The sequence below is a fragment of the Pelophylax lessonae genome (assembly GCF_965119305.1).
Source record: "Pelophylax lessonae genome assembly, chromosome: 2".
In the NCBI taxonomy this organism is placed as follows: Eukaryota; Metazoa; Chordata; class Amphibia; order Anura; family Ranidae; genus Pelophylax; species Pelophylax lessonae.
In genome coordinates, this window is record NC_138769.1 from 165,382,068 (window position 1) to 165,409,723 (window position 27,656).

The 27,656-nt window shown below is 45.3% G+C and overlaps 1 protein-coding gene across 6 annotated transcripts in view; it reads left to right on the forward strand.

Moving 5' to 3' along the window:
• Positions 1 to 27,656, forward strand: part of TSPOAP1 (TSPO associated protein 1) — a 432,345-nt gene that overhangs the window by 292,049 nt on the left and 112,640 nt on the right. For 5 of the 6 annotated variants that reach the window (XM_082245070.1, XM_082245072.1, XM_082245075.1 and 2 more), the window contains exons 13-16: positions 14,768 to 14,854; positions 18,477 to 18,691; positions 23,215 to 23,324; positions 23,587 to 23,696. In XM_082245070.1, the coding sequence (XP_082101196.1) occupies positions 14,768 to 14,854; positions 18,477 to 18,691; positions 23,215 to 23,324; positions 23,587 to 23,696 (522 nt within the window). The remainder of the gene's footprint in view (positions 1 to 14,767; positions 14,855 to 18,476; positions 18,692 to 23,214; positions 23,325 to 23,586; positions 23,697 to 27,656) is intronic. The other variant, XM_082245071.1, reaches the window with a different exon arrangement.

Below are 27,656 nucleotides of genomic sequence, written 5' to 3' on the forward strand. Positions count from 1 at the left end.
TTGATTTTGCCACCCTGGACGAGAGTCAGCCCACTGTGTCTGCGTCAATGCACGCTGAGTGCTCTAATAGAGTCGTCATCTTACTCCACAGCCGCGTATGAAAAAGTGGTGGTGGAAGCCCTAATTGTGTCAGTACGGGAAACTCGTAAAGTAAAGTTGGAAGACTCAGCGGAGGCCGAGTCGGTGACGCCGGTTCAGTTTGGCACCCAAAAATCTTCCAAAGTGACTAAGGTGTTCCCCTTTCCTGGTTATTTTGACGAGATCGTCACTAGTCAGTGGGGTTTACCGAAATGCATGGTTGGAATACCTAAGCCTTTTGCTAGAAAATATTTCTTTGAAGAGTCTCTTCTGAAGAAACTGACGACTCCTTCGTCGGTGGACTCTCAGGTTTCCAGGCTAAATAAGGCCTCTCTTTTGCTGGTGGAGGATTCCCCATCCTTTAAGGACCCCGTGGACAAGAAGGCTGAGGCTCTGGTCCGGTACCTTTTCACCATACCTGGTTCAATTTTGAGACCTGTGTTTGCCATCACCTTGGTATCTCAGACCTTAACGGAATGGGCTAAAATTTTACGCCTGGATCTGGAAGGGAGTCAACACCCTCCTGAGCTGGCAGATCAGTTGATCCAGTTCTTACAGTACATTTGTGATGCATCTTTGGATGCGGACTCCTTGGCCGGCAGGGTATCTGTGACGGCGGTGATTCTTCGCTTCATGATATGGTTAAAGTACTGGTTGGCCGACCAGGCTTCTAAAAAGATGCTGACTGATCTACCCTTTGTAGGTGACCATTTGTTCGGGGGCCACTATGTAAGAGATCATTAAGGGTCTTACAGGGAGGTAAGAGTACATTACTTCCACAGGTTGTTAAGGGCAAGAAACCTGGTCGTAAATGTTCCTTTCTTCTAGGCTCACAAGTGGCCCTTTCGTCCATCTGGATTGCATGAAAAGGGTTCGAGATCCACATGCAATTTTGCGGGAGGCTCCAAGAGACCCTGAAATGGTAAGTCCAATGCGGGCACTTCTGGTTCCGCTGACAAGCCTTCACCAGCCTAAAGGGGCGCCCTCACCCACTTCAGGGGTGGGGGGACGTCTTCGCCTTTTTCCGGATCCGTGGACCTTGCTCATTCAGGACAGATGGGTCCATGAGTTGATTCGGTTTGGTTACAAAATCGAGTTTCGGTCCTAAAGCTCTTTCCTCCCAACCTGTCTCGAGCGGCTACAGGGCCTCTAAGAGGCAGTGCAGGACCTGTTAGCACAAGGAGTTATTGTGCCGGTTCCAGAGTCGGATTGTTTTCAAGGATTTTATTCAAATCGGTTTACAGTTCCCAGGAAGGAAGGCAAGGTTCGTCCGATCTTGGATCTCAAGGCTCTGAACCACTTTGTGCGGGTTCTGAAATTTCGGATGGAGTCCATTCGCACAGTAGTAACTTTCCTTCATCAAAGGGGATTTTCTGGCTTTTGTCGATCTCAAGGACGCTTACCTTCATATTCCAATATATGTCGGGCGTTTTCTTCATTTTGCCGTGGGCGAGGAACACTATCAATTAGTCGTGTTACCTTTTGGTATCGCCTCAGCTCCTCAGGTGTTCACAAAGGTTTTGGCCCCAGTTCTGGCCTTGCTATGACTTAAAGGGATTGTGGTACTGGGTTACCTTGACAATCTGCTTCTGCGTGCAGAGTCTTCTTTGGCTCTAGGGGCCGATTTGGACATTACTTTGCGAACTCTACAGGAGTTTGCATGGACACTAAATTTTCAGAAATCTGCTCTGACCATCCACCAAGCTGGACTACTTGGGTCTGACGCACAGGTGTTTCTTCCTCAGGCGAAACTTCTGAAGCTACAGGATGCGGTTCGGATCCTGTTGTCCAACCGTTGGTCGTCGTTTAGGACTTGCATGCAAGTGCTGGGTCTGATGGTTTAAACCTTCGAGGCAATTCCATTTGCGCAGTTCCATACCAGACCTCTGCAAAGGGATATTCTGACCAAATGGAACAAGGATCCGCTGTCTTTAGACGATTTGATCCTGCTGAGTCGGGGTTCGAGGGAGTCTCTGCTATGGTGGCTCCGTTCCCCAGGCCTTCGTCTGGGAAAATTCTTTCTTCCCCTGTATTGGACTGTGATCACCACAAATGCCAGTCTATCCGGATAGGGAGGTGTCTTGGGAGTGTACTGGGCCCAAGGTGTTTGGACTCGAGAGGAGTCCAGGCTCCTGATCAACCTCCAGGAAATTCGGGTGATCAAACTTTCTGTCTCAATGGACGGATCCTCTGCAGGGACACCTTGTGCGGATACAATCGGACAATGCTACGGCTGTGCCATATGTCAATCATCAAGGGGGCACAAAGAGTGCCCTGGTGGCCCAGGAACTGGATGGTATCTTGGGGTGGGCAGAACTAGGTTACGGCCCTCCCCTGCTGTGCACATTCCGGGGGAAGAGAAATGGCAAGCAGACTATCTCAGTCAGCAGACGTTGGAACAGGCAGAATGGTCTCTTCACCCGGAGGTGTTTCATCAACTGGGTCTTCGGTAAGGGAACCCCTATGTGGAACTGCTGGCCTCCCGTCTCAACAGAAAGGTGCAGAGGTTCATTTCAAGGTCTCTGGATCCTCAGGCCGACGCTGCAGACGCCCTGGTGGCCCCTTAGGGTCAGTATCGTCTGATTTACGCCTTTCCTCTATTACAACTTCTGTCGAGACTGCTACACAGAATTGAGGTAGAAGGGATTCCAGTCATTCTAGTGGCACCAGAATGGCCTTGCCGGTCTTGGTACGCAGGCCTGGTAAGGCTGGTAGTAGACATCCCTTGGAAACTTCCTCTCAGGGAAGATCTTCTGTCTCAGGGACCAATCTTCCATCCTGCTTTACAGTCTCTGGCTTTAACGGCTTGGCTATTAAAAGCCAGGTGCTGAAGGACAGAGGGCTGTCGGAGTCGGTGACTCCTACGCTGTTAAAAGCTAGGAAATCTACCTCCAGGAAGGTTTATCATTGAGTTTGGAAGGCGTACATTACTTGGTTTAAATCTCGGGGGGTTTCTCCCTGTTCCTTTTGAGTCTCGCCTCTAGGAATTTCTACAACTAGGTGTAGACAAGAATCTGGCTCTGGGCACCATTAAGGGCTAAATTTCCACTTTGGCTATTCTTTTCCAAAGACCGTTGGCGGCGAAGTCCTTGGTTCACACTTTTATGCAGGGAGTTTGCCATCTGGCTCTGCTGGTGAGATACCTGGTGCCTCTGTGGGACCTCAATTTGGTACTGTCGGTGCTTCAAAAGCCTCCCTTTTAAAGTATTTGAGAACTTCCTCTGCTCACTCTGTCGTAGAAGGTGGCCTTCCTAGTCGTTATTACTTCCGCACGTAGTGTGTCGGAGTTGGCTGCGTTGTCATGTCGGTCACCTTACCTGGTGATTCATAGGGACAAAGTGGTGTTGTGACCCTGTCAGGTGTTCTTAAGGTTGTCTCTGGGTTTCATTTGAATGAAGATTCTGTGTTGCCGTCCTTATGTCCGAAGCCGACGCATCCTAAGGAAATTGCTTTACATTCCTTCAATGTGGTTAGGGTGATTCGGGTGTAGCTGGCGGTGACTGAACTGATTTGAAAATCTGATTCTTTGTTTGTTCTTATGGATGGACCTCATAAGGGGCAGGCCTCCTCTGCTGCGATGATTTCCAAGTGGATCAGGCAGACAGTGGTGCAGGCCTATCCCATTAAGAGGTCAGGTTCCTCCTTTCCCTGTCAAGGCACATTCTACGAGGGTGCTTAATGCCTCCTGGGCCTTCCACCATCAGGCGTCAGTGGTTCAGGTGTGCAAGGTGGCGACATGGTCGTCTGTACACACATTCACAAAGTTTTATAAGGTGGATGTACTTGCATCTTTGGATGCGGCATTCGGCTGCAATGTTTTGCAGGCTGCAATTGCAGCGGCTCCCGCCTCCTGAGGGTGTGATTTTTTTTTTTTTCTGGTGGTGAGCTCCAGTTGTTCCTAGTTGAGCTCCTGTTTTACCTGGTTGTCTGTTTAGCCTTGTTGGGAATAAAATCTCTTGCTGTGTTTTTCCCACCCCTCATGTTGCACTGCTTTGGGACATCCCAATGGTCTAGAAGAAATGGAGCTGTGTCTGTCAGTGAATGAAGGCAAAAACAGGATTTTGTCTTACCGTAAAATCCTTTTCTCTGAGGTTCATTGACGGACTGAGCACCCGCCCTTCTGTTGGGTTGAGTTATGTTTTCTTCTGACACTGCTTGTTACAAACTGAAGTCCTATAGCAGGAAGTGAGGGTATACACTCTAAAATTGCTTCAGAGGCGTAACCAAAAAGGTTTCCACCTAGTCCTACTCCTAGAAAGAGCAGCATAAAGCCCAATGGTCTAGAAGACATGGAGCGGTGTCCGTCAGAGAACCTCAGAGCAAGGATTTTACGGTAAGACAAAAATCCAGTTTTTGCTGGTTGCTCATTACCAGTTTGCAGGGCTATGGTTTATTAGCAGCATATTTAGGGATTTTGAATTGGGACACTTTTTCTAGTGATAACTGGTTAAGAATACATGTTCCTCACTTTGGAGAGATTCTCTCTCACTTCCTGCTGTGTCCATAGAACAGGTAGTAAAAGGAAATCTCCCTCATTGGCCACAGATGGCCATGACTAACCTCACGAGTTTTATTTATTTTTTTTTAAAGTACATTTACTTAAAGTGGAGTTCCACCCAAAAGTGGGACTTCCGCTTGAAGTAGTCCTAACCCCCTGACATGCCACATTTGGCATGTCATATTTTTTGGGGGGGAAGTGGGTACCTTGTTTTGACAGGTACCCGCTCTCAATTCCGCTCAGAGCCCCGTGGCGCCCCGAGTGGAAGTTTTCTCCCCCTCCCTTCCTGCAATCTTCTGGGACATGTCAGAGGTTCCAGAAAATTGCCAGCCAATCAAGACGCGCAGTGCGACTTGCGCATGCGCAGTGCACACCCTGGTTTGAAGCCGCAAGCTTTCACAGCTGGGTGCCCTAACTAGTGATGCCGGCGCCGCCGAGACCAGAGGGAGAAGATCGAGGCTTCGGGGAGGCACATAGCTGGATTGTGGGACAGGTGAGTGTGTGTTTATTAAAAGTCAACAGCTACACTTTTTGTAGCTGCTGAATTTTAATAAACACAGAAAAGGTTGGAACACTGCTTTAAAGTGCAAAGAAAAAAATAAGTAATGGCAAAATGTCTGCAAAGTGCTACACAGAGAATAAGCATAAAACAAAGTTCTGATTTAAAAAAGTAACACTGTCTTCTAATGTATAATGTGTTTCCACACTTCTAAACACCTCAAATCCATGAGAATAGAGAATGAGAAATAAGAAAGGGCTGAGTATGCTTCCTTGAAATAATGCAGTGGTAAACCGCTGACAGAAATCAAATCTTCCTGGATTTTATGTACCCCCATTTGGAGAGAAAGGTGAAAATAGCCTTTAGGTCCTTCAATATGAATTAATGTGCCACCTAAACCGAACCTGTGCACAGACTATGCAGACTAAAGTTCTTGTATAATCTGAACAAGCAGTGGATGCGCTTTAGCCCTGGTTCACACCACACCGCATGTGATTTGCACAGGAATCGCACCGCATCTGCATGAAAAAGGTGCAGGTAGCTTTTTTTTTTTTTTTTGTTTGCACTGGAACAGGATCGCATGGGTGTTTATCCCCATGCGATTCAGTTCAGGCAAACAAACTGCGTTTTGCAATCGGGTTTAGAGTGTAAAGAGCTTTCAATGGACACCTGAAGCAGATCGCATGAACACAGTGTGATTGCTATGTGATGTGGGAAACAAAGGAATCGCTGCGTTTCCTGCACTTCCCTAGTGTGAACCAGGGCTTAAAACAAGTCCTTATTCACCACTGTAGCTGTGTGCTTTGTAAAAAAATGAATCTTTAAAGTTCCCAACAGAGGCACTGAAATCCTAGTTCTTTTACTTTTACATTTTATGAAAAGATCTTGGCAGCCTACCAATCCCTCTAACAAAGTGATTCTCAAGGCAAAACATTTTTTACCCTAACCGCTTGCCGACCGTATCACTTACATGTACAGCAGGAAGGCGGCTCTGCTGGGTAGGGGTAGGAGAGTCAGTTTAGGGGATGCGTGCTGCCAGCGACCCGGCTGTGCTGTGATTATACACAGCAGATGCCAATCATTGGGAAGACAAACAGGACAGAGTTCTGCCTATGTAAAAAAGGCATTGAGCACTGTATTAGTGTCACTGGCTCCCAAAAAGTCTCAGTATCCGATTGTCTGCCCCAATATCTCCAGTCCCGCTATAAGTCGCTGATTTCTGCCATTACTAGTGAAAAAAAAATTAAGGTTTCAGTATATATGCCATAGTTTGTCGACGCTATAACTTTTGCACAAACTAACCAATATACGTTTATTGGGATTTCGTTTTACCACAAATATGTAGCAGAATGCATATTGGCCTTAATTAAAAAAGAACTTTTTTTTTTACTTTTTTTGTTTATAGCGCAATAAATAAAAAACACAATTTTTAAATGACCACCAAAAGAAAGCTCTATTTGTAGGACAAAAGGGACATACATTTAATTTAAAGGTTACTGTAACGCAGTGCCATATCGCAAAAATGGCCTGTTTATGAAAGGGAGTAAATCTTCCGGAGGTCAAGTCGTTAATGCATTCCCTGCATTAAAGTGGTTCTAAAGGCAGGACATTTTTTACCTTAATGCATTCCCCGAATTAAAGTGGAGTTCCACCCTAAATGTAAACTTACCTCCATCTTCTCGCTCCGGGTCACCTTACTTCCTTCTTCCTCCCCTCGGCGGCCACGGCGATTCGTCACTTCCTGGCTTTGCAATGATTCCTGGGAGCTGAACGTCATCGCTCCCAGGAATCAATGCGCCTGCACCGGCCCCGACGTCCGTTCCGGTGTGCGCGCGTCATTCCCTTCTAAACAGCTTCTGGGCATGCCCAGAAGCTGTGGAGGGATGACGCGCGCACACCGGAAGTGACGGCGGGGCCGGTGCAGTGCATCGTGGGACCGAAGAAGACGGAAGAGGACGCAAAAGAGGATCGCGCTGGCTTCAAGCTGCCCACACCTGAGATGGCAGCGCTGGAGAATACTTTTTCAAGGTAAGTATTTCTCCTAAAAGGTAAGTGCAACCCGGGACAGATCAGAGGCTAGCCATTGTGGAATGTACTAGCCCTGACTGTCCCGGGGTATTTTTATTAAAAAAAAGTATTCCAGGGTGGAACTCCGCTTTAAGGTGAAAAATGTTCTAGTGTGTCGCCCCCAAACCCCCCCCTCCCCTATTCTACATACCTAAGTGCCGGTTCACACTATAACAATGTCAGACATCGCATGTGATTCGCAGCGCACTGCTATGCAAATCACATGCGATGTCTGTGTGATGCAAATTTTATGGCTGAATGTGCATCGCATTCGGACCAAAGTCATGCAGGGCCCTTTTTTTTTGGTCCACACCAGAATCGGATCGCATGAGTGTTTACACCTATGCAATCCGATTCCTAGCCGAATTTACAAATTGCACTGCGATATGCGAACTAATCCGGGGGTGTCATTACCCACTTACGGACCGCCCGCCGCAGTTTTACATCAGTACTTTGACATTAAATACTGGAGTTATGGCGGCAGATAGCTGCCATAACACCATATTTTTTTTTAAACGGAGGGCGGTCCGCTTTGACATAAAAGTGGTTCCAGCGGGGGATTCACCGCGGGATCACTTTTATGGGCGGCAGGAAAGGTGCCCCCCTCCCGCCGCTTCCCGGTCGTTTTCCCCACTTACCGGAGCCGTCGGTAGCGGGGTAAACAATCCGGTCTGATGGAGTCCTAGGCAGGAAGTCTATAGATTTGGAGGATCGGAGCTACATCATACGTCGCTTCCTCCCAACGGCCTTAAAGGGCCCTTTTTTTTTTTTCTTGTAGAAAAAATTACTTTTTTTTTTTTTTTTAGTGAAGATGTGAGATCTGTGGTCTTTTTGACCCCAGATCTCACATTACAAATGACCTGTCCTGCTTATTTCTATTACAAGGGATGTTTACATTCCTTGTAATAGAAATAAAAGCGATCAAACTTTTTTTTTTTAAAGGGACAGTGTAAAAATCAAAAGGTAAAATGAGACCCGTCGGTCGCCCCCTCGCCCTCCCCACTAATACCTGTCCTGGGCAACTCTGACTTTCCTCCAGGCTGCACGAGTGTCAGAGTGCGGGCCTTGGCCCAGACTGGGAGGACCCGCCTCATGGATGTGTGGCCGCAGGGCAGCGTTCCCTCTCACGCGGAGATCGTGGACTTCCTTAGACCCCCTCAGTGTTCTACAGATCCGACACTTCCTCCTCCATATGCAGAAAACGGGCTACACTCCTCGACCCTTGACGCCATTTGAGGCCTTGTGCCGAGATGGTGATCCCCCTAGACATGCTCTGTCCTTCCTTTTACTCTCTCCTCCTGGATCTGGACAGGGGAATCACAATTGCCCTTCCTGAAACAATGGGAGTGCGACCTCAACGTCTCTTTCACGCCCAAGCAGACGGAAAAGATCCTGAGCTTGGCCCACAAGGCTTCGCTGGCTTGCAAATCTCAAGAAATCAGTTACAAAATTCTCACCAGGTAGTACAGGGTCCCGGCGGTCCTGCGCAGAATGAGCGTGGATTGCCCAGACAGGTGTTGGAGATGTGGCTCTGAGGGAGGGACGATGCTTCACATTTTTTTGGGCATGTCCTTTACTGCAGGCATTCTGGAGCGAGGTAACATCGATCATCAAACAGCTTACCATGGTCGAGGTGGGAGACGACCCTGCGCTGTGCCGACTACACCTTACAGGGAGACCAATTTAGAAATATCGGAAGTCTTTGACAATCCATCTCCTCAATGCGGCGAGGGCCTGCATCCCGGCCATGTGGAGACAGATGCAACCCCCACTCGGAAATTATGGTTCTCTAAGATAGTGAAAACCCACCGTATGGAGGAACTGACTGCAACGTTGAAAAACACTGAAGAACTCACAAGGGACCGCTGGCGGCCTTGGGTACATTTTACATGTACGGATGCGTACTTGCAGGCCATTGGCTGAGCTGTGGCGGACTGTTCGGCCTTCGCTGGGTATGTGCCTTGGTGTCCACGTCTTGGCCGTTCTCCTTCCTTTCCCCTCTTTTTCCCCCTTCACCTTCTTCTTGTAACTTCCGTCCCTTCCTCCATTCCTCCCCTCCCATGTCTTCCCACCTTCCCCTTTGTTTTCACGATGCTGTTTATTCGTTGCCAGTTATGTTACCTGTCAATCATTGCTGTATCAGGACTCGCCTCTCCTAGGCGATGTGTAAGGTGCCCACGGATAGGGGTTCGCGACACGTCTTTGCGCCTCCCCTGGCATGCATATGCACCGTGTGCACCTTCCTTTGCTATATTTTTGAAAATTGTTCTTATACGGCACCTGAATATGTCTGTACACGGTCACTACGTGCCTGTCATCACCATGTGCACTTTCGTGCCTGACTGCTGATGTATTTAACTGTTGACTTTTTCTGTTGACTGGAGTGACTTTGTTCTCGTCCTCCTACTGCCTTTTTGTACGGTGCTTTGTTCTCAATAAAGAAATAAAAAAAAGGTAAAATAAGAAAAAAATTATTTTAAAGCACCCCATCCCTCCGAGCTCACATGCAGAAGCGAACGCATACGCAAGTTTCGCCCACATATGTAAACAGTGTTCAAACCACACGTGAGATATCGCAGCGATCGTTCGAGCGAGAGCAATGATTCCAGCCCTAGACCTTCTCTGTAACTCTAAACTGACAACCTGTAGAAATTTGAAAGCGTTGCCTAATGTAGATCTTTAAGTAACAAAGTTTGCAGCCATTCCACGAGTTTTGAAGCATGACATGTTGGGTATCAATTTACTCAGGGTAACATTTTCGTTCACATTATAGAAAAAAATTGGGCTAAATTTACTGTTTTCTTATTTTTTAATTAAAAAAGTGTATTTTTTCCAAATAAATTGTGTCTGTAAGACCGCCGCGCAAATACGGCGTGACATAAAGTATTGCAATGATCTCCATTTTATTCTCTAGGATCTCTTCTAAAAAAAAATATTTAATGTTTGGAAGTTCTAAGTCATTTTATAGCAAAAAATACTGATTTTAACTTGTAAACAACAAGTGTCAGAAAAAGGCCTGGTCCTTAAGTGGTTAACTTTGTATTGACACTCCTAGCAGTTCCCATATGGCAGTGTGAACTGCCTATGAGTCGGGTGCGATGCAGCAACATGCAGTGGATTTGCAGGGTTCCCGCATCGCACCAGTGTCTTATCTCGATCCAGCACTGTGCAGCAGCACTTGCGCTCTCTGTTCCTCTCCTCACAGGTCTCAGTGAGAGCAGTGGGAGCTCCTGTTGCTGTCAATCAAATTCAGGGGGCATGGGGGGGGGGCATTGTCAAACCACACGGTATGTGTCTATGGACACACATAGCCTGGCTCAGGAGCAAGCCCGCACATGTGCCCCCATAAGAAGCGGTTTCCTTTAGTGGCACACGGAGAAAAGGAGAAGCCTAGAGCATCAGAGGGGAACCCTAGAAGAGGAGGTTTAGGGCCTCTCTGTGCAACTGAACATAGCAAGGAAATATGTTTTTTTTTTTTCTGTTTTGGGGGGGGGGGGGGGGGAGAAACATTACCAGTTTTATCGCCTCCCAAAATACTTACCTGGGTCCTGACTCAATCCAGTGCTGTGCCTGTCTTCAGCGGTTCTCTCCTTTCTCCCTGCTCTCACAGAACACACAGGCAGCAGCTGGAAAATATTGGGGGTGGGGCCGAGGCATAATATGTGTGTCTATGGATGCACACAGCCTGGCTCCAGAGCGCACTGTATGTGTGTGTCCCCAGTGTCCCCATAGCATACAGCTTGCTATGGGGGCACACCCGGGGAAGACGGAGCAGAGTGCGCCAGTGGGGGACCCCAGAAGAGAAGACAAGGGACTGCTCTGTGCAACACAATTGCACAGAGCAGGTAAGTATAGCATGTTTATTATTTTAGGTAAAACAAATAAAAATGCACTCTAGAACCACTTTAAACAAATAACAAGTGACTCAGAGTTATTAGAAACCAACTAAACCCCACTTTAGTGCTCATACACACAGGCGCCTTAAGATCAGTACACTTGTGCTGCATTCAGATTTGCAAAGAAAAAATAAAAAAAATCAGCATCTGAGGTTCAGCGTATAGACCATATTTTATGCTGCATGCATTTAAATGTTTGTTATAACATTTACATGAGTACAGTGAAAAGGCTTTCTGTTTGTGCTGCCTGCTCACTAGATACAGAAGAATGCTAGCTGCAGGAGCTGCTTATGTTCTAGCAACAGAAGGATGCTAGATGGCAGAAGCTGCCTGTTTCTTAGCAACTGAAGGCCATTTGCACTGTAAATACTGTAAGCCTTCAAATGTTTCTCAAATGTTACATGCGTACAGCACGTTTAACATTGTATCTTGCTATACAACGTCTGCCAGCAAGATTCTGCTTACTAGTTGTCATATTTTTATACAGCTGTGTGCATGTACCCTTTGTTGTGAAAGTATGTTTGTTGCGAGGAGTCTGAAAATATAAATTATCTGAAGACTGGAGTTCTGCTTAGAGAAGACCAGTTAAATCCAAGAGAAATTCACTCCCAGACTTCTGCTTTACTTTCTTACATCCTATTTAGGGAAAACAGGGAGATGTCTTTTGGAACACAGTAATTAACTTCTATGCACTTTAACTACTTGTAATCCGCACGTTATTCATAACCGGGACAATCATTAGGGCTGGACGATATTTTAAAACATGACAGTCAACTTACACTGTCTTCTCACACTCTGATCAGAGCATGAGAAGAAAAAAATCTTTGTTTGCAGCCAGCACCAGTGAAAACTGGTACCAGTAATAGTGTCAATCACCCCTCTAGAGTATATGTCAGCTTCAGTGTATATTAACACCTCCCCTCCCTTATACTGCTTTGTATGTGACCTGTACATTTACTCCGTCACCTCCTGATCTCTCTGTCTATGACCTATACAGATAATGTATCTAGTGCACCATTACCAAGCTCCATGTAACCCCCTTAATATTGGCATGTTTTTTTCACTTTCAAAAAACTGTGGAAAAAATAAGATCACCTTGAGGTGTCTGCATTCCAAAAATATTTAATTTTAGAGTTTTTTTGTATTGTCCTGTCACTTTTTTTGCTTGGATTTAAAAAAAAAAAAGATAGTAAGGGAAACAGTTTTTGTTTTAACACTAAAACCAGCTCTATCCATCTAAAAAACAATATAAAACATTAAAATATTCATTTGGAATATAGTGTTTCATGACCAAGTAATTGTCAAAATGGACAGAAAAAGGGTATTCGGGGGAAAAAAAAAAAAAAAAAAAGTTATACTCACCTAGATGGATGCAGCATCTGTCCCCCACTGGCTCTAAGACTGAGAACTGAGCAATCAAAGACCACTGATTGCTTAGTTGCCAGCATTCTGTGAGTAGAGAGCCAGGGACTGTCAGTCACCCACTCTCTGCTCTGCCCCCCCCCCCCCTCGCTTGCTGGAGTGCTGAGCTTTGGAGTGGGTGGGGGCGGCTGGCTCAGGCTCTCAACGGGTTTCTGAGAGGCTGAGCCAGCTGCCAGTCTAGGTTTCTGGGTGGATACCAACCATATGGTCGGGATCTTATGAGCACCTTTACCCACTCTGTGACATCAGCTAACAGCGAGCTTCAGCCCACTGTAGACTGAAAACGGATTACAGGAGTGCTTTTCCGTAGGAAAAGTATAGCCAAAATTGCTTTGGCTATACGTGACCTCTAAGAAGTGTTTTGGTTAAGTTTGCTCATTCAAGAACCTCCTTTTGGGCTTCGTTCCCAAGGACATACTACAGCGTACACCCGTACATTGGTTGTGTTTAAATTCACAGGTGTATCCCTGTGCACACAGTCCCTTTCATGTTAACAGGGACATAGCTGCTGCACGGACACAGTCGCTATTTCCAATTTGACATCTGTGCAGGTGCATGCCCTGAACACGCACTGTTTGTGTTTGGGGTCGTACACTCACATGGCTGTCAAATCGGAAGCAGTGGCTGTGCCTGCACAGGGGTGCATGGAACATCTGTGCATCCTGTGCAGGCAAACACAGCCCTTGCACTGGTTTAGTAGTACGCCCGTGCAAACAAAAGTGAAACTCCAGGCTGATTTTTATGTAGAAGAAAAAAAATCGGTAGTGCATACATAACACTAAAAAAGCTCTATCCATCTCAAAAACAATATATAAGATTCATACAAAGCAATGCAGATTTCTATCAGTGAGCTGCTTCTTTCTTCATGCTTTAGTCACAGGCTGGGGGAGGAACGAGACCTTTAAGTGTTACTTATGTGTAACAGAGAAACATCGGGTCTCCTGCCTTGCCGGACAGGGCCGAGTTGTGAAGGTATGACAGGGCTGAGGTGAAAGAATTTCAATATTGGTTAAACAGAACTACAATCAAAGCTCAGCTTTTTTTAGCACAATTTACAAAGCTTCAACACAAGGATAATGATCCCTTTTTTAAAGTGTTACTAAACCCAGCACCCTGCATTCTCTATATCTGTTCTTCCACAGTACACAGAATATGTAAATGCAATTTTATTTTGTAAATCTTAACCTGCTAAATAGCTTTTCTTATCAGCAGTATATAGATGTCTTGTGACTTCTATCAGTGTCTGGCGGAGCACTGATAAAAGCTTGTAGGAGAAGTTTTCATTCTCCTCTGGCTGAGCTATGATGCTGCATGATCTCTGACCCTCTTGAGAGTGCTGATTGGCTCTGTGCTGTTCACATGCACCCTCCTAAAGAAACAAAAAAAGCTCCCTAGCAATACACACCAAAACTGAGCATTTGCAGAGTCCACCCAAGGCTTTGTACTATCAGGAGTTGGATTGGGGATTGTGGAAGAAGGGGAGGATCAGAGAAGACAGGATCAAACAGCCTTTTTACACAATGCGGAGCCTTTTTACACAAACCCCATAGGTTCCACAGTGAGTATAACGAGCATGCTTTACTGTATATACTGTACAGACTGAGACCCGGTCCACACTAGCGCGACTTGTCAGGCGACTTGTCAGCCTGACAAGTCGCACACCCTCGCAGTCCATTGACCGCTACAGGACCCGTTCTAATAGGAGCGACACAAGTCGCTCCGACTTGGAAAAAGGGTCCTGTACTACTCCGGGGCGACCTCGGAGCGACTTGCATAGACTTCCGAAGTAGTACAGAGTCGTGTCGCCTTAGTGTGAACCAACTCTGATTTTACTGTTGTTAGTTTAGTAACACTTTAAGTTGTGCGGCTAGAATTTTCAAATTTTTTGGACTCAACTGGAAGTAATTTGTCATCCTTATCCTAGTGTCTTAACGCTGTGTATTGTGCCTGACTATTTTCAGGGATTTTTCGATTTTGGGCTTCATACTATGGAATAAAGGCTTCTAATGGATTCTTCTTCATGAAAATGTACCAAATCTTCATCTGGATTCTGCTCATTCTTTATTGCACTTTTGTTGCAATTTAAGTCTGCTTTCACAGTTCACAATATGTAGATCATTTTTTGCAATTCATAATTTTTATTTCAAACTACATCAAAGTGTTTTACCTGGTGAATAACGCCTTTTAGAACTAGGGCTGATAATGTCATAAATGTATTTTCTTTGATCAGCTCAGTAAAGATGCCAAACAATGACTTATTAATGCATTGCAGTGTTATGACTTCTAATGCCCAGTCCTTTTTTTTAGACGAGTTCTCCTCCTGGGATGTGATCAGTTGGGTAGACATTAGTCTGGATGGCAGCAGTCCGAGCTTTATTTATCTCTCAATTGATGGTATTCAATTTAGGACCTGTTTGTGTTAATGCAATATGGTGTTGGTGTGGGGTAGTTCACAGAGTATGTCAATGCACCCAGTAAAACAAGCATTTTGCATGGCATGTGTCACCAATGTTAATGTCTTCCTGCATGTTTGTTGTAGTATTTGACTAGGACTGCTGTGCCCTGTTTTGAAGGTATATACCTTTACAGTCAGGTCTGGTATGCTAATGCATTTTTGCCATTTAAAATGGCAACGATGTGTATATTTACCTTTTGAATGAAATACCAGATCAACTAAAATGCTGATATCCTTTCAATGACTCTTTGAACGAATTATAGGACAAAAATAACAAGACTCATCATACTCCTTTTTTGTCTAAATTCTTTACAATTCCTACCTCTGTCCATTTATTTTGGATTGTAGGGGCCAAAGTTACAGTGGGTATCTCTTAAAATTGGGTGAAAAGACATTCTCCATCCCATTGTCATAAAATCCATCACAATTCACAAATCCCAGCAACAGTTTAATCCAATGTTTTTACTGGACTGTGACAGCAGTTTCTGATTGTTCAAAGCTAGTTAGGAGATTACAGTGCAAACTAGATGATAGTTTTTTCAGAAATTCTTCTAAACCGCAGTGAGCATGTGTATACCGATACATGGGCTACTCACACGGTCGTTTGTAAACATTTATGTCTGCCAAGTGAGTGGCTATTTCATACAGACAAGTAAATGCTACAAATGTTTAGGTAGTATAATCAGTGCTAGGACAAGGTCATCTAGAGCCCAGGGTGAACCTCCCAAACTGCGCCTCCCTCCCAAGATGTATAAACATCATGTATCAGCATGCTTACCCCCTAAGTTTAAATTCCCCCTACTCCCAGGACAAATCCACCCCCTGCTGAAATCCCCCTTCCCAGCACAATAAGTTGCCTCCCCTCCCATCATAAACCCTCTCTCTCTTCAAACCCCCCCCCACCCAGTAAACCACCCCCCCCATAAAGAAATCACTGCTCCTGGCACAATTCCTCTACCCTCCCCTTCAAGTACACATCCTCTCATCCCACTCCAAACCCCCGCCCCCCTTTTATTTCCCATCCTAGTACAAATATGCCCTGATCATCCCTACTAGCACAAATCCCCCCCCCCCCCCCCGCACCAATCCCCTCTACTATATCACCTCTTCTAGCACAAACACCTCAAATCCCCCATCTTAGCACAAATCCTCTTCCCCCCTCCCCTCCAAACACAAATCACCTTCCCTTAGCACCCCCCCCCCTCCCAAACAATGTCTCCTTTTAAAACAATTCTTACCCTTGCTGCCCCCAAAATTTCCTCATCCAACACAAATCCCCCACCCCCAATTTCCTCAAGGTGCCCCCCCACCTCTCATGATACCACAGTGCCCAGGGCAGCCGTCCCTCCTGCCCACCCCTTGTCTCAGCCCTGAGTACAATGTATTTTTTTAGTTGGACCAACTAACCTGTGGACCCTTTGCTCTGGGGCATGTAGTAATTTAAGTTTTAAAAAAAATTAAAGCAAATGACTTAAGGAAAGGAAAACCAACATGTTTGATTTGCAACAGCAATAGTAGGTCCCTTTTTTTTTTTTTTCTTTTTAACCACTTTACCACTGCTCACTGTGCTGCTACTGCGGCACAGTGGCTCGTTATCGTCTGGCGGCGTAGACCTACGTCACCAGACATTCCTCTGTCTCGGCAGCGCGCTCGCGCCGCCGGATGCTCGCTCCCGCTGTTTTCAGTCACAGCGGGAGTCGGGCCAGGGGAGGAGCGGCGGTGATCACCACCGCTCTTCCCCGATCGTCAGGGATCGAGTGTGGAGATCCGCCCGCTTGTGTAAACAAAGCGGGCGGATCTCCTAAGTGACAGGCAGGATCAGATTGCAGGATTCGGCATAGCTGAACCTGCGATCTGTCCCTGTGTCACATAGTCCCCTCGCCCCACACACGTTAGTGAGCACCAGGCATACATTAACCCCTTCATCACCAATAAAAGTTAACCCCTTCCCTGCCAGTGTCATTTTTACAGTAACAGTGCATATTTATAGCACTGATTACTGTAGTAATGTCACTGGTACCCCCAAAAGTGTCAAAAATGTCAGTTAGGTGTCTGATCTGTCCGCCGCAATGTCGCAGTCCCGCAAAAAAAAATCGCAGATCGCCGCCATTACTAGTTAAAAAAATAAAAACAATAAAAATGACATAAATTTCCCGTAGTTAGTACCTGCAATAACTTTTGCGCAAACCAATCAAAATACGCTTATTGCGATTTTTTTTTTTTTTTTTTTTTACCAAAAATATGTAGCAGAAAACAAATTGGCCTAAATTGTTAAAAAATGTTGATTTTTACATTTTTTGGGGGGGGAATTTCATATAAAAAAATTTGAAAAATATTGTTGTTTTTTCAAAATTGTCGCTCTTTTTTTGTTTATAGCACAAAAAGTAAAAATCGCACAGGTGATCAAATACCACCAAAAGAAAGCTCTATTTGTGGGGAACAAAAGGACGTCAATTTAATTTGGGTACAGCGTCGCACGATTGCGCAATTAAAGTAACGCAGTGCCGAATCGCAAAATATGGCCTGGTCAGGAATGGGGTAAAATCTTCCGGTCTTAAATCGGTTAAAAAGACATGTAGCTAAATAAATTTTGGCCTAAATATATGACAAAAATGTAATATATTGGATATTTTTTAACTGTCAAAGTAGAAAAATGTTATTTTTTCAAAATTGTCAATTTTTATTAATATTGCAAAAAATAAAATTCGCAGAGATGATCAAATACCACCAAAAGAAAGCTCTGTTTGTGGGGAAAAAAAGACGTAAATTCGTTTGGATACGGTGTTGCATGACCGTGCAATTGTCAGTTAGTAGCACAGTGCCGAATCTCAAAAAGTGGCCCAGACGGAAGACAGAAAAATCCTCCGGTGGTAAAGTGGTTAAACAATTTTTTATTAATTTTTTCACATGAAGACACAGGACAATTGTGCAGCATGAGCTTCAAGAAAGTGTTCCAGAAGATGTAGGTCCCGTTTTAATGCAGGATCTTGTACTCTTATCATGGCTTCAGTTGGTTTTAAAATTTTGCTGGCAGTATATTGAAATTCTGATATGCAGGTAACTCAGAATAGCATTCTCACTTACACGCTCCAGCCTGTCTTCTCTTATTTTGTCAAAATAAAAATGTTATTAGATATAGTCACACTTAACTTTTATCTGTTGACACATGGGGTGAAGGGATTTGCTTTTTAAACATTGTTAAATTACACTAAGGGTCCATTCACACTAGCGTGACTTGTCAGGCAACTTGGTCGCCTGACAGGTCGCGGTCGGTCGCCTGCCATTGATTAGCACAGGACCCGTTCTAATAGGAGCGACACAAGTCGCTCCGACTTAGAAAAAGGGTCCTGTACTACTTTGGGGCGACTTGCATTGACTTCAATTATATGAAGTCCGTGCATGTCGCGCCGAGGTCGCGGTGCACGCTGTGCACCGTGACTTCACAGGTCGCCCCAGCAAGTCGTTTCGCCCCAGTGTGAATGGGCTCTTAGATCTGTAACATTGGTTTGCTATTGGGTAAAAGATGGATTTAAACTATAACTGTTACTTTTTTAATGGCAGATGTGAATGATTCAGCCTTTCGAACTGCAGATGAAAAGAATAAGCCTGATCAGGAAAGAAGGTTGCCTGAGATACCAGAGCCAAGCCCCAAGGGCAGCAATGTTGCTACCCCAAAACATGCAGCTGCCAAAGAAAAACAGAAGCCTGAAGCGCCACACACCTCATCAAAATCAGAATCCATACATGAGAGTTCCAAATCTTGTCCCACCCCAGAGGTAAAATCAGGTCCTGCGTCTGCTTTCCCTAATCAGCTATAATGTGTTCTTGCTGGGAGTTGTCATGCTTGTTGGGTGTTGTCAGGCTCCATGCACACTATAAAAATGCACACTCTAAAAATGCCAGAAAAACGCTGGATGAAAAACTCTCATAATAGCATTTTTTGCCAGCTTTTAGCAGCAGTTAGGAGCATGCAGCATTTTTTTCTGCTGGCAAAAAAGTTTCTCTGTCGCTCATTGACAGATGTAGTCCTCGTTGATTCAACACACTCGGGTTATGCTGCCCTCTACAGGAGTAGGACTAGACAGGAAAGAAAACGTTCTGGCCACACCCTAGGGGCACTCCCAGAGGGTATATCCTCTCACTTCCTGCTCTAGCAAATCAGTTTTTTTTTTTCTGTCTAGTTAGGAGTAAGGACCTAGATACCTTGCTGGGATCTTCGGTCCTGGCAGGATTTTTTTCTTAGAAAAAATTTTTTAGACAGCTTTTTTTCTCCAGTGTTCCTGTGAGATCTTCAAGCAAGAAAGCTGAACTGGGCGACGGGCTGGATGTTGAGATCCAGTGGTCACCCCAGTTCAGCCTACGAGCGCGTGCAGGCCATAGCTCCGCGCTGGGTCGGCCGCGACATAGTCCCACTGGACGGGGACTGACCCTGCGAGTTAAACGTCTCGCCGAAACGCCTAAGACCATGAGTCACGGCGTCCGTACTGGTCGACAGCCCTCCCACCTCGGTGGAGAGGGGTACTGTCAGGAGTTGGCGCCCGCCTGGTTCCGGTATGGTGAGTAGTATGTTCCCCAGCATGGGGGCGGCCATGTTTGAGGTGACTCAAACATCTCGTGGAGCTAGGGGAGGCGCCGGAAGGCGTGCAGAGGGGCGGAGCCGCCTCCTTTCTTCCCGGGAAGCCAGCCAAAAGACTTCCTGTCTGTTCTAGACAATGCTGAAACAAGTTGCATTTTGAAACTCTGAGCAGTAAGTGGTGAGCTTTGGGGTCTATCTCTCTCTCTCGCTCTATAGGGGCACCTAAGCAGGCAACACTGAGGGGCTTTGTGGCGCTGGGGGTCTGAAAAAAAAAAAAAAGTTTTATTTATTTTTGGCAAATTGATTTTTCCGGGCAGTATCTGGAATTATCATGGACCCTGCCACACAGGTACCCCCACCGGTTTCCCTCGGGGTGTATGGATGCATTCACAGCAGTTTTGAAGTCTTTGGTGGCTCGGGTGGAGACGGCCTGTCAGGAACGGGGGTCAAGAAAGCGACCCCCGCCTACCCCTATATCGTCTGAGACTTCAGATTCAGATGCTGGGATGGTTATTGCAGCTGCAGGTCCCTCTGCAGGGACTGTTGTCTCAGGTAAAGTTCCCTCAGACAGTGAGGAGAACGTTCATGCTTCCGCCATAAATCAGGAAGAAGCATTGGTGAACGCACTAGTTGTGCGGTTCGGGAAACCTTAAGACTTGAGGTTTTTCCAGCAGAGGCAAATAAAAAGGAATTTCCCTTTGGTACTAGCAGACCCAACAGGACGGTGAAGGTTTTTTCTTTACCCAAGTGTTTGGGTAAAAAGATTAAAGAGGTATGGGATCATTCTAAGCGTACCTTTACTAGTTCCAAGCGCATTACTAGACGCTATCCGTTTGAGGAATCCCTCATTAAGAAATGGACGGTATCACCAGTGGTGGATCCACCTATTTCCAGACTGAATAAAGCCACGTTTTTTTTCAGTGGAGGACGCTTCGTCCTTTAAGAATTCGGTGGATCGGAAGGTAGAAGCGGAGTCCCGCACTATCTTTCCCTGATAGGATCAGCCTTTAGACCAGTTATTGTCATTTGATCTAGTTCTCAGACATTTACGGAATGGGCGAGATTGGTACGCCAGGACCTGAAGGGGAAAGGTATCCCCCAGGCAACATCTGTTTTGATGGAACAGATTATATAGGGACTACAGGTTGTCCCCCTATTAGGGCATGCATCTATGTCAGCGGTAATCCTCAGACGTGTGCTGTGGTTAAAATGCTGGGTCAGCGTAAGTACTACAGGGAGCGGTAGTTACCGTTCCCTGAACAGATCATTTTCTTTACCTTTTCCAAAGATTAGCATCAGTTCCCCACAAGAATCGGATCCGGTTGAACGGACAGACCAAGGAGCCTCTAGCCGGGTGACTTCGGTCTCTAATGTTTAACCAGGAGAAATCACCACTCGTGATTGGAATCAGGTGTCTAAAGAATGTGTGGGAACAGAGAACGATCAGACTTTGTCGGATTGCCAGGGCCAGATAGCTCTAGGGCAGCCTGGTTCGGATCCAGTCAGGCAATATCAGGGTGATGACGTAAGTCATTCGCCAAGGATTTCACCATCTGTGCCTTCTTCACAGCATCCCGAAGGCGCGGAGATTGGTAACGCGCGCCCACGATGCTCCAGTGGACGCAGCAGACGCGCTGAACGGCCTGTAAAGGCAGTGTCAGCTATTAAAGGGATTCCCTCATCTCAGATTGCTGCTGAGATTTCTCCGCAGGATGGAGATGGAGGGAACTCCAGTTGTCCTGGAAATTCTAGGCTAGTCTCGTCAAGCCGGTCCGGCCGACTTGGACATGCTAGTCGCGAACGTTCCTTGGGAACTTCTTCTCAGGGAGTGTCTGCGGTCTCAAGGACCGATCTTCCATTGTGCTTTACAATCGCTGGGTTTAATGGCCTGGCCATTGAGACCCAGGTATTGAAGGACAGGGGGTTGTCAGCTTCAGTTATTCCTACGCTAATTAAAGCAGGGAAAGCGACTTCCAGCAAGGTCTATTATCGCACATGGAAGACGTATATCGCGTGGTGCGAATCTTTAGAAATTCCTCCACGTACCTATTCGGTGACCCGAATATTGGCCTTTCTGCGAAAGGGGGTTGAGCAGAAACTAGCCTTGAGCACCATCAAGGGTCAGGTTTCAGCATTAGCAATCTTCTTTCAGAAGCCTTTGGCTATTAAGTCCTTGGTGCGGAATTTCATCCAGGGGGTGCGGCACCTGGCTCCACCAGTCCGCGCGCCCTTATCGCCCTGGGATTTTAATTTGGTTGTCGGTTCTGAAGAAACCTCCTTTTGAAAGCATCAGGGAGATTCCCTTGTTTACTTTATTCCAGAAGGTGGCCTTCTTGGTGGCTATTACTTCTGCACGCAGGGTGTCAGAACTGGCTGCATTGTCAGACCAGTCCCCATATTTAGTGATTCAGAGGGATAAGGTAGTTCTTCATCCTAAGCCATCCTTTCTTCCAAAGGTGGTTTCAGGCTTCATCTGTATGAAGATATTGTACTACCTTCCTTGTGTCCTCAGCCCAATCATCATTAGGAACATGCGTTGCATTCCCTTGATGTGGTTCGGGCAATCAGGGTATACCTGAAGGCTACGGAATCATTCCGTAAGACGGATTAACTTTTTGTGATCACGGATGGCCCCAGAAAGGGGTTGCCTGCATCTGCCGCGACTATCTCCAAATGGATTAGACAGACGGTGGTACAGGCTTATTCTAGTAAGGGTCGGAATCCTCCGTTCCCTGTTAGGGCGCACTTCACTCGAGCGCTCAGTACTCCTGGGCTTTCCGCCATCAGGCATCAGTGGTCCAGGTATGTAAGGCGGCCACCTGGTCGTCAGTACATACCTTTACAAAATTTTATAAGATTTAGGTGATGGCATCGGTGGATGCCTCATTTGGCCGCAAGGTTTGCAGGCCGCAATTTGAGGAGACCGGTGGTCTACCTCGAGGGTTGTTTTCTGTTGGAATTTTCTGTTGAATCTCATCTTTAATTGATGAGCATTGGAAACTTCTAGTTGGCACCGGTTGGGCCTTCTGGATGAATTTGTTTTCCATTTTCCCACCCCTCATTTGTGGTACTGCTTTGGGACGTCCCGAGTGTGTTGAATCAACGAGGACTACGTCTGTCAATGAGCGACAGAGAAAAATGGATTTTTGTAAAATCTTACCGTAAAATCCTTTTCTCTTAAGCTCATTGACAGACGTAGTACCCGCCCCTCTGTTTTTGAGTTGGGTTGGGTTAAATTCTCTAAACACTGCTTTGTGACATAACTGATTTGCTAGAGCAGGAAGTGAGAGGATATACCCTCTGGGACTGCCCCTAGGGTGTGGCCAGAACTTTTTCTTTCCTGTCTAGTCCTACTCCTGTAGAGGGCAGCATAACCCGAGTGTGTTGAATCAACGAGGACTACGTCTGTCAATGAGCTTAAGAGAAAAGGATTTTACGGTAAGATTTTACAAAAATCCATTTTTTTTCTCTGCTGCTAGAAGCTGTAGCTTCAAAAACACTTCTAGACTAAAACAGTGTGCAAGCACACACAGGCTTACAATATTTGCTTCTAGAAACAGACAAAAACTGCTGAAAAGCTGCTGCTAGGAGCTTTTTTTTTTTTTTTTAAGCTAGTGTGCATGGAACTTTTATAATGATTTTTTCGAACTGTACACAGTTGGGAGTTCAGAACATTGTAGTGCCAAGCTAGTGATTCCAGAATGTTAATACCTATTTTGCCAGGTGGACACCGCCAGTGAAATGGAGGAGCTGGAACCAGATAACGTGTCAATAAATCCAGAACCTGAAGCCCGTCCCACTGCCAAGTTACAAGTCTTTCTTGCACGATACAGGTGAGTATATTTAAGTAATATCTGTCATAATAAAGGATGTGTTTAACAACACTCTGCTGGGTCCTTTCATCTATTTGAATGCACCCCCCGTCTCTGTGCCCAAGTGAGGACTTAACAAACTTGAGCATAATTTTCACCTACAACAGTTATATTTGTAGTTTGCACCATGATATTGCAGCTTGTCCGTTGACCATTATAGCATATTGTTATCTTGACGTTAGTGTTAGTAAGTTTATATATATATATTTTTTTTTTTTCTAAGCTATAATCCATTTGATGGGCCCAATGAAAATCCTGAAGCAGAGCTGCCTCTTACAGCTGGTGAATACATATACATCTATGGTGACATGGATGATGATGGCTTTTATGAAGGTAGGTGAACTTAAATGCACGATTGCCTATTAATACATTAAAGTGACACTGTTGCGAAACTAAAGTGTAGAGAAAAAAAAACTCCCCTTTAAAAAAGATTTTTATTTTTAGAATTTAATTTTTTTTTATGTCACCAGTAGGGTTACAGTAGGAACAAAGTAGTCCAATTGTAAACATATGTATTCTGACTTGTGTAAGATAACTTAGCCACAGTTATGACAACCGTGCATATATGAAACAATGGCAAAAAATAAATTTCAAGATTTGTATAATGGAATCAGTAATGCTGTGGTAAGTTTTATAGTCTACATAAGGGAAGGGTGAGGGTAATGGAAGGGGGTGGCTTGTCCCAGGATCAGCTTACTGGGTTAGGTTAAAATTATTATTGGGGTATAACAAACTAGGACATGGGCAGGTGTGGTGGAAATCACATATGCTCCACCATTCCCTTGCAGACCAGTCCTGGGGTGGGAAAGTTGGGTTGGGTATACTATGAGCATATTGTTTATTCTGTCGAACCAGTGCTTTACTGTGGGCAAAATGGGTTGTTTCCAGAGGGCTGAAATTCATGCGTGGGCTGCATCCACCAAGTGGATCAAGACTGAGCGTTTGTAGCTTCTGAGTGGATGTGTATTCTGGTGAGCTGGCCAAATCCAAGAGATTTTGGCATGAATGGTCTGTAAATTTTCAAATAATCGTGTGGCTTGGTTCCAGAAATGGTTGAGTTTTGGGCAAGATCAAAAATTGTAATAGAGGTCCCCAATAAGATTCCTGCATGTCCAGCAATAGGTAGGGGTGTTGGAAAGAGAAGGTGGTGTACTCCTGATGTCCAGTTCTAGGGAGTTAAAATCTTATAGCTGCATTCTTGGTATTTGTTACTGATAGAGGATGTAGTGAATACGGATAGATTCTGCAATTTATCTGTTGGGTAAAGGCTGGGTCAGGGTCACTTTTCCACCATTCTAGAAAGGAGGAAGCTGTAATAAGGTCTGTTGAAAATTTTATAAGTAACTAATAAAGTGTATCTGACTGGGCTAGATTTGGTGCACCTTGTTCAAAAGGGGTCAGGGGACATTCAAACTTAGAAGCTGGAGGAGAGAAAATATAATAGCTGCCTATATCTTCCAAGTTCCCAAAGAAGAAAGTTTGAGGTAGTTGGTGAAATCTGAAGTGATCCACAAATGGTTTGGATGAAATGAAAGGTTCTGTACTTACCCACCTCTCGTAATTCTGTAAAAAAAAAAAAAAGGGTCTTGTGTATCTGATGGAAAAGCAATGTTTCCTAGTATGGGCAACATCGGGGAAGGTCCAGGAATGTGTTTTTCTCTTTCGTTCATCGATGGACACAGTGCTCCATAAATCATAACTAGTGGGTTATATTGCCTCCTCCAGGAGTAGGACTAGGCAGAACAAAAAAACACCTGGCTACGCCCATGAGCCGTCCTCAGCTGGTATTTAACCCCCCCTCTCTGCTCTAGGTAATCAGTTTTATCCTGTCTAGATGATCCCAGTAGAGGAATCATCGTCTTTTAGGGACCTGGCTGACAAGCGGAGTCTGTGGCACGCAGCATGTTTATTATGGCTGGTTCAGCATTACGGTCAGTCTTTGCCTCAGCCCTGGTGTCTCAGACGCTAACTGAATGGGCTAAGCTTTTGCGCCAGGCCCCGGGGGGTGAGCAGGTCCCGCTGCTTATGTTGATTTAGCGGACCAGTTGTTCCATGGGCTGCAGTTTATTTTTGATGCAGCTTTGGATACAGCTGTCCAAACTTCCTGTTTCAGCAGTGGTAATTAGGCGCGTGCTGTGGATTAACCACTTGCCTACTGGGCACTTAAACCCCCTTCCTGCCCAGGCCAATTCTCCGCTTTCAGCGCTGTCGCACTTTGAATGACAATTGCGCAGTTATGCAACACTGTACCCAAATTAAATTTTTAGCATTTTTTTTAAACAAATAGAGCTTTCTTTTGGTGGTATTTAATCACTATTGGGGGGTTTTATTTTTTGCTGAACAAACAAAATAACGACCAAAAATGTAAAAAAAAAAAAAGTTTTTATAGTTTGTTATAAAATTTTGCAAACAGGTAATTTTTCTCCTTCATTGATGTGTGCTAATGAGGCAGCACTGATGGGCCTTGCTAGGCACTGATAGGCTGCACCGATGGACACTGATGGTCACTGATAAAGCGGCACTGATAGGTGGCACTGATGGGTGGCATTGATGGACACTGACGAGCACTAATAGGTTCACTAATAGGTGGCACTGATGGGCACTAATATGTGGCACTGATGGGAACTGATAGGTGGCACTGATGGTTAATGATAGGCACTGGCAGGTGACACTGATAGGCAGCACTGATGATTTGGCATTGATAGGTGGCACTGTTAGGTGGTGGCACTGACCTGCACTGGTAGATGGAACTGGTGGGCACTGGTAGGTGGCACTGAACTGCACTGGTAGGTAGTGCTGGTGGGCACAGTTGCTCTTCCTCTTCAGGACCGATCTCCCTTTGACAGCAGCCGGCAATCGGCTTTTCTTTCTCCTCACGCTGACAGCTGATTGCCAGCTGCTGCTTACATCACGTGATCAGCTGACATCATATTTATGCACTTTTGGACTGGCTCCTTTTTTTAAGCAACTGACTTTGACAGATGTATCAAAGCAAAGCGTCTATGTTATGCTCTTTGAAGAAAGTCTCAATCACTATTTACAGTCTAAACAGTTAGACATGCATGTCAGGCTGTGGAACAGGTCCGAGGTGAAAACGAAATACATCGGCTCAGAGTTCATGGGCCATTCATCAGCTCAAGACATTGCTGAAAAAATGAATAACTTGCTCTCAGAGATCGTAATCAAGAATCTTGTCCAGATCTCAATGGACGGACCGCACGTCAACTGGAAAGTATTCAAAATACTCCAGAAGCAAGTGCAGGAAGATGCGGGAAAGTCCCTAATTAACATTGGTTCGTTGCACATACTGCACAACGCATTCAGAGATGGATGTAAAGCCACCGGATGGGAAGTTGAACACGGACTCTCTAGCTTGTATTGGCTGTTCCATGATTGCCCTGCACGTCACAAGGATTTTATGACAGCAACCGGTTGTAAAACTCCCATGCTTAAATTTTGTAAGCACCGGTGGATTGAGAATGTCAATGTTTTAGAAAGAGGATTGCAACTCTGGCCACACGTCAAACAATACATTGAGATGGTAGAGAGAGGGAAAATACCCAATCCAAAAATAAAGTCATTTGAAGAGGTGAAGATGAGCTGTGCTGATCCTCTCTTCCCAGTGAAAGTGGGAATATTCAACAGCATTGCAAGAGAAGTCGACCCATTCCTCACCATGTATCAGTCTGACCACCCAATGCTGCCGTTTCTCTCCGGTGATATGTACAAACTGATTAAAGGTAAGGATAAACATAAATTGTTTTTGCTAATAATGTTTATTAATATAATGATATACACTGCAGTGCATTACAATTTGGCTTGTAAATTAGCAAAAAACACTTAATTTTACTTTTTCATAGGCATCGTGGGACGATTTCTAAAGGAAAAGCATCTGGAAGAGGCCACATCCACTCTAAGGCTCCTCCATGTCCCTTATCAAGACAGCAGTCTGCACAAGGACAGTTCAAAGATTGACATTGGGTTTGCAGCAGAAACCACCCTGACCCAACTCAAGTCTTCCAAAAAATTTTCAGGCAAAACCTAGAGATTAAGATGGACTGCAAGAAATTTTTGATCACACTCCTTGACAAGTTGCTGAAAAAGGCTCCAGTGCATCACATGTTAGTGAGAAGCATGCAGAGCCTTGACCCGGGACGCATGGCTGGAAATAGTAAGGAACTCTGCGTAACTCAAATGAGAAGGATGTTGCACATACTTGTTGAGGCTAAACATGTAAATGAGGCAGTGTGCGACAATATCCTTAGGGAGTTTAGAGAGTTTTGTGATTTGACT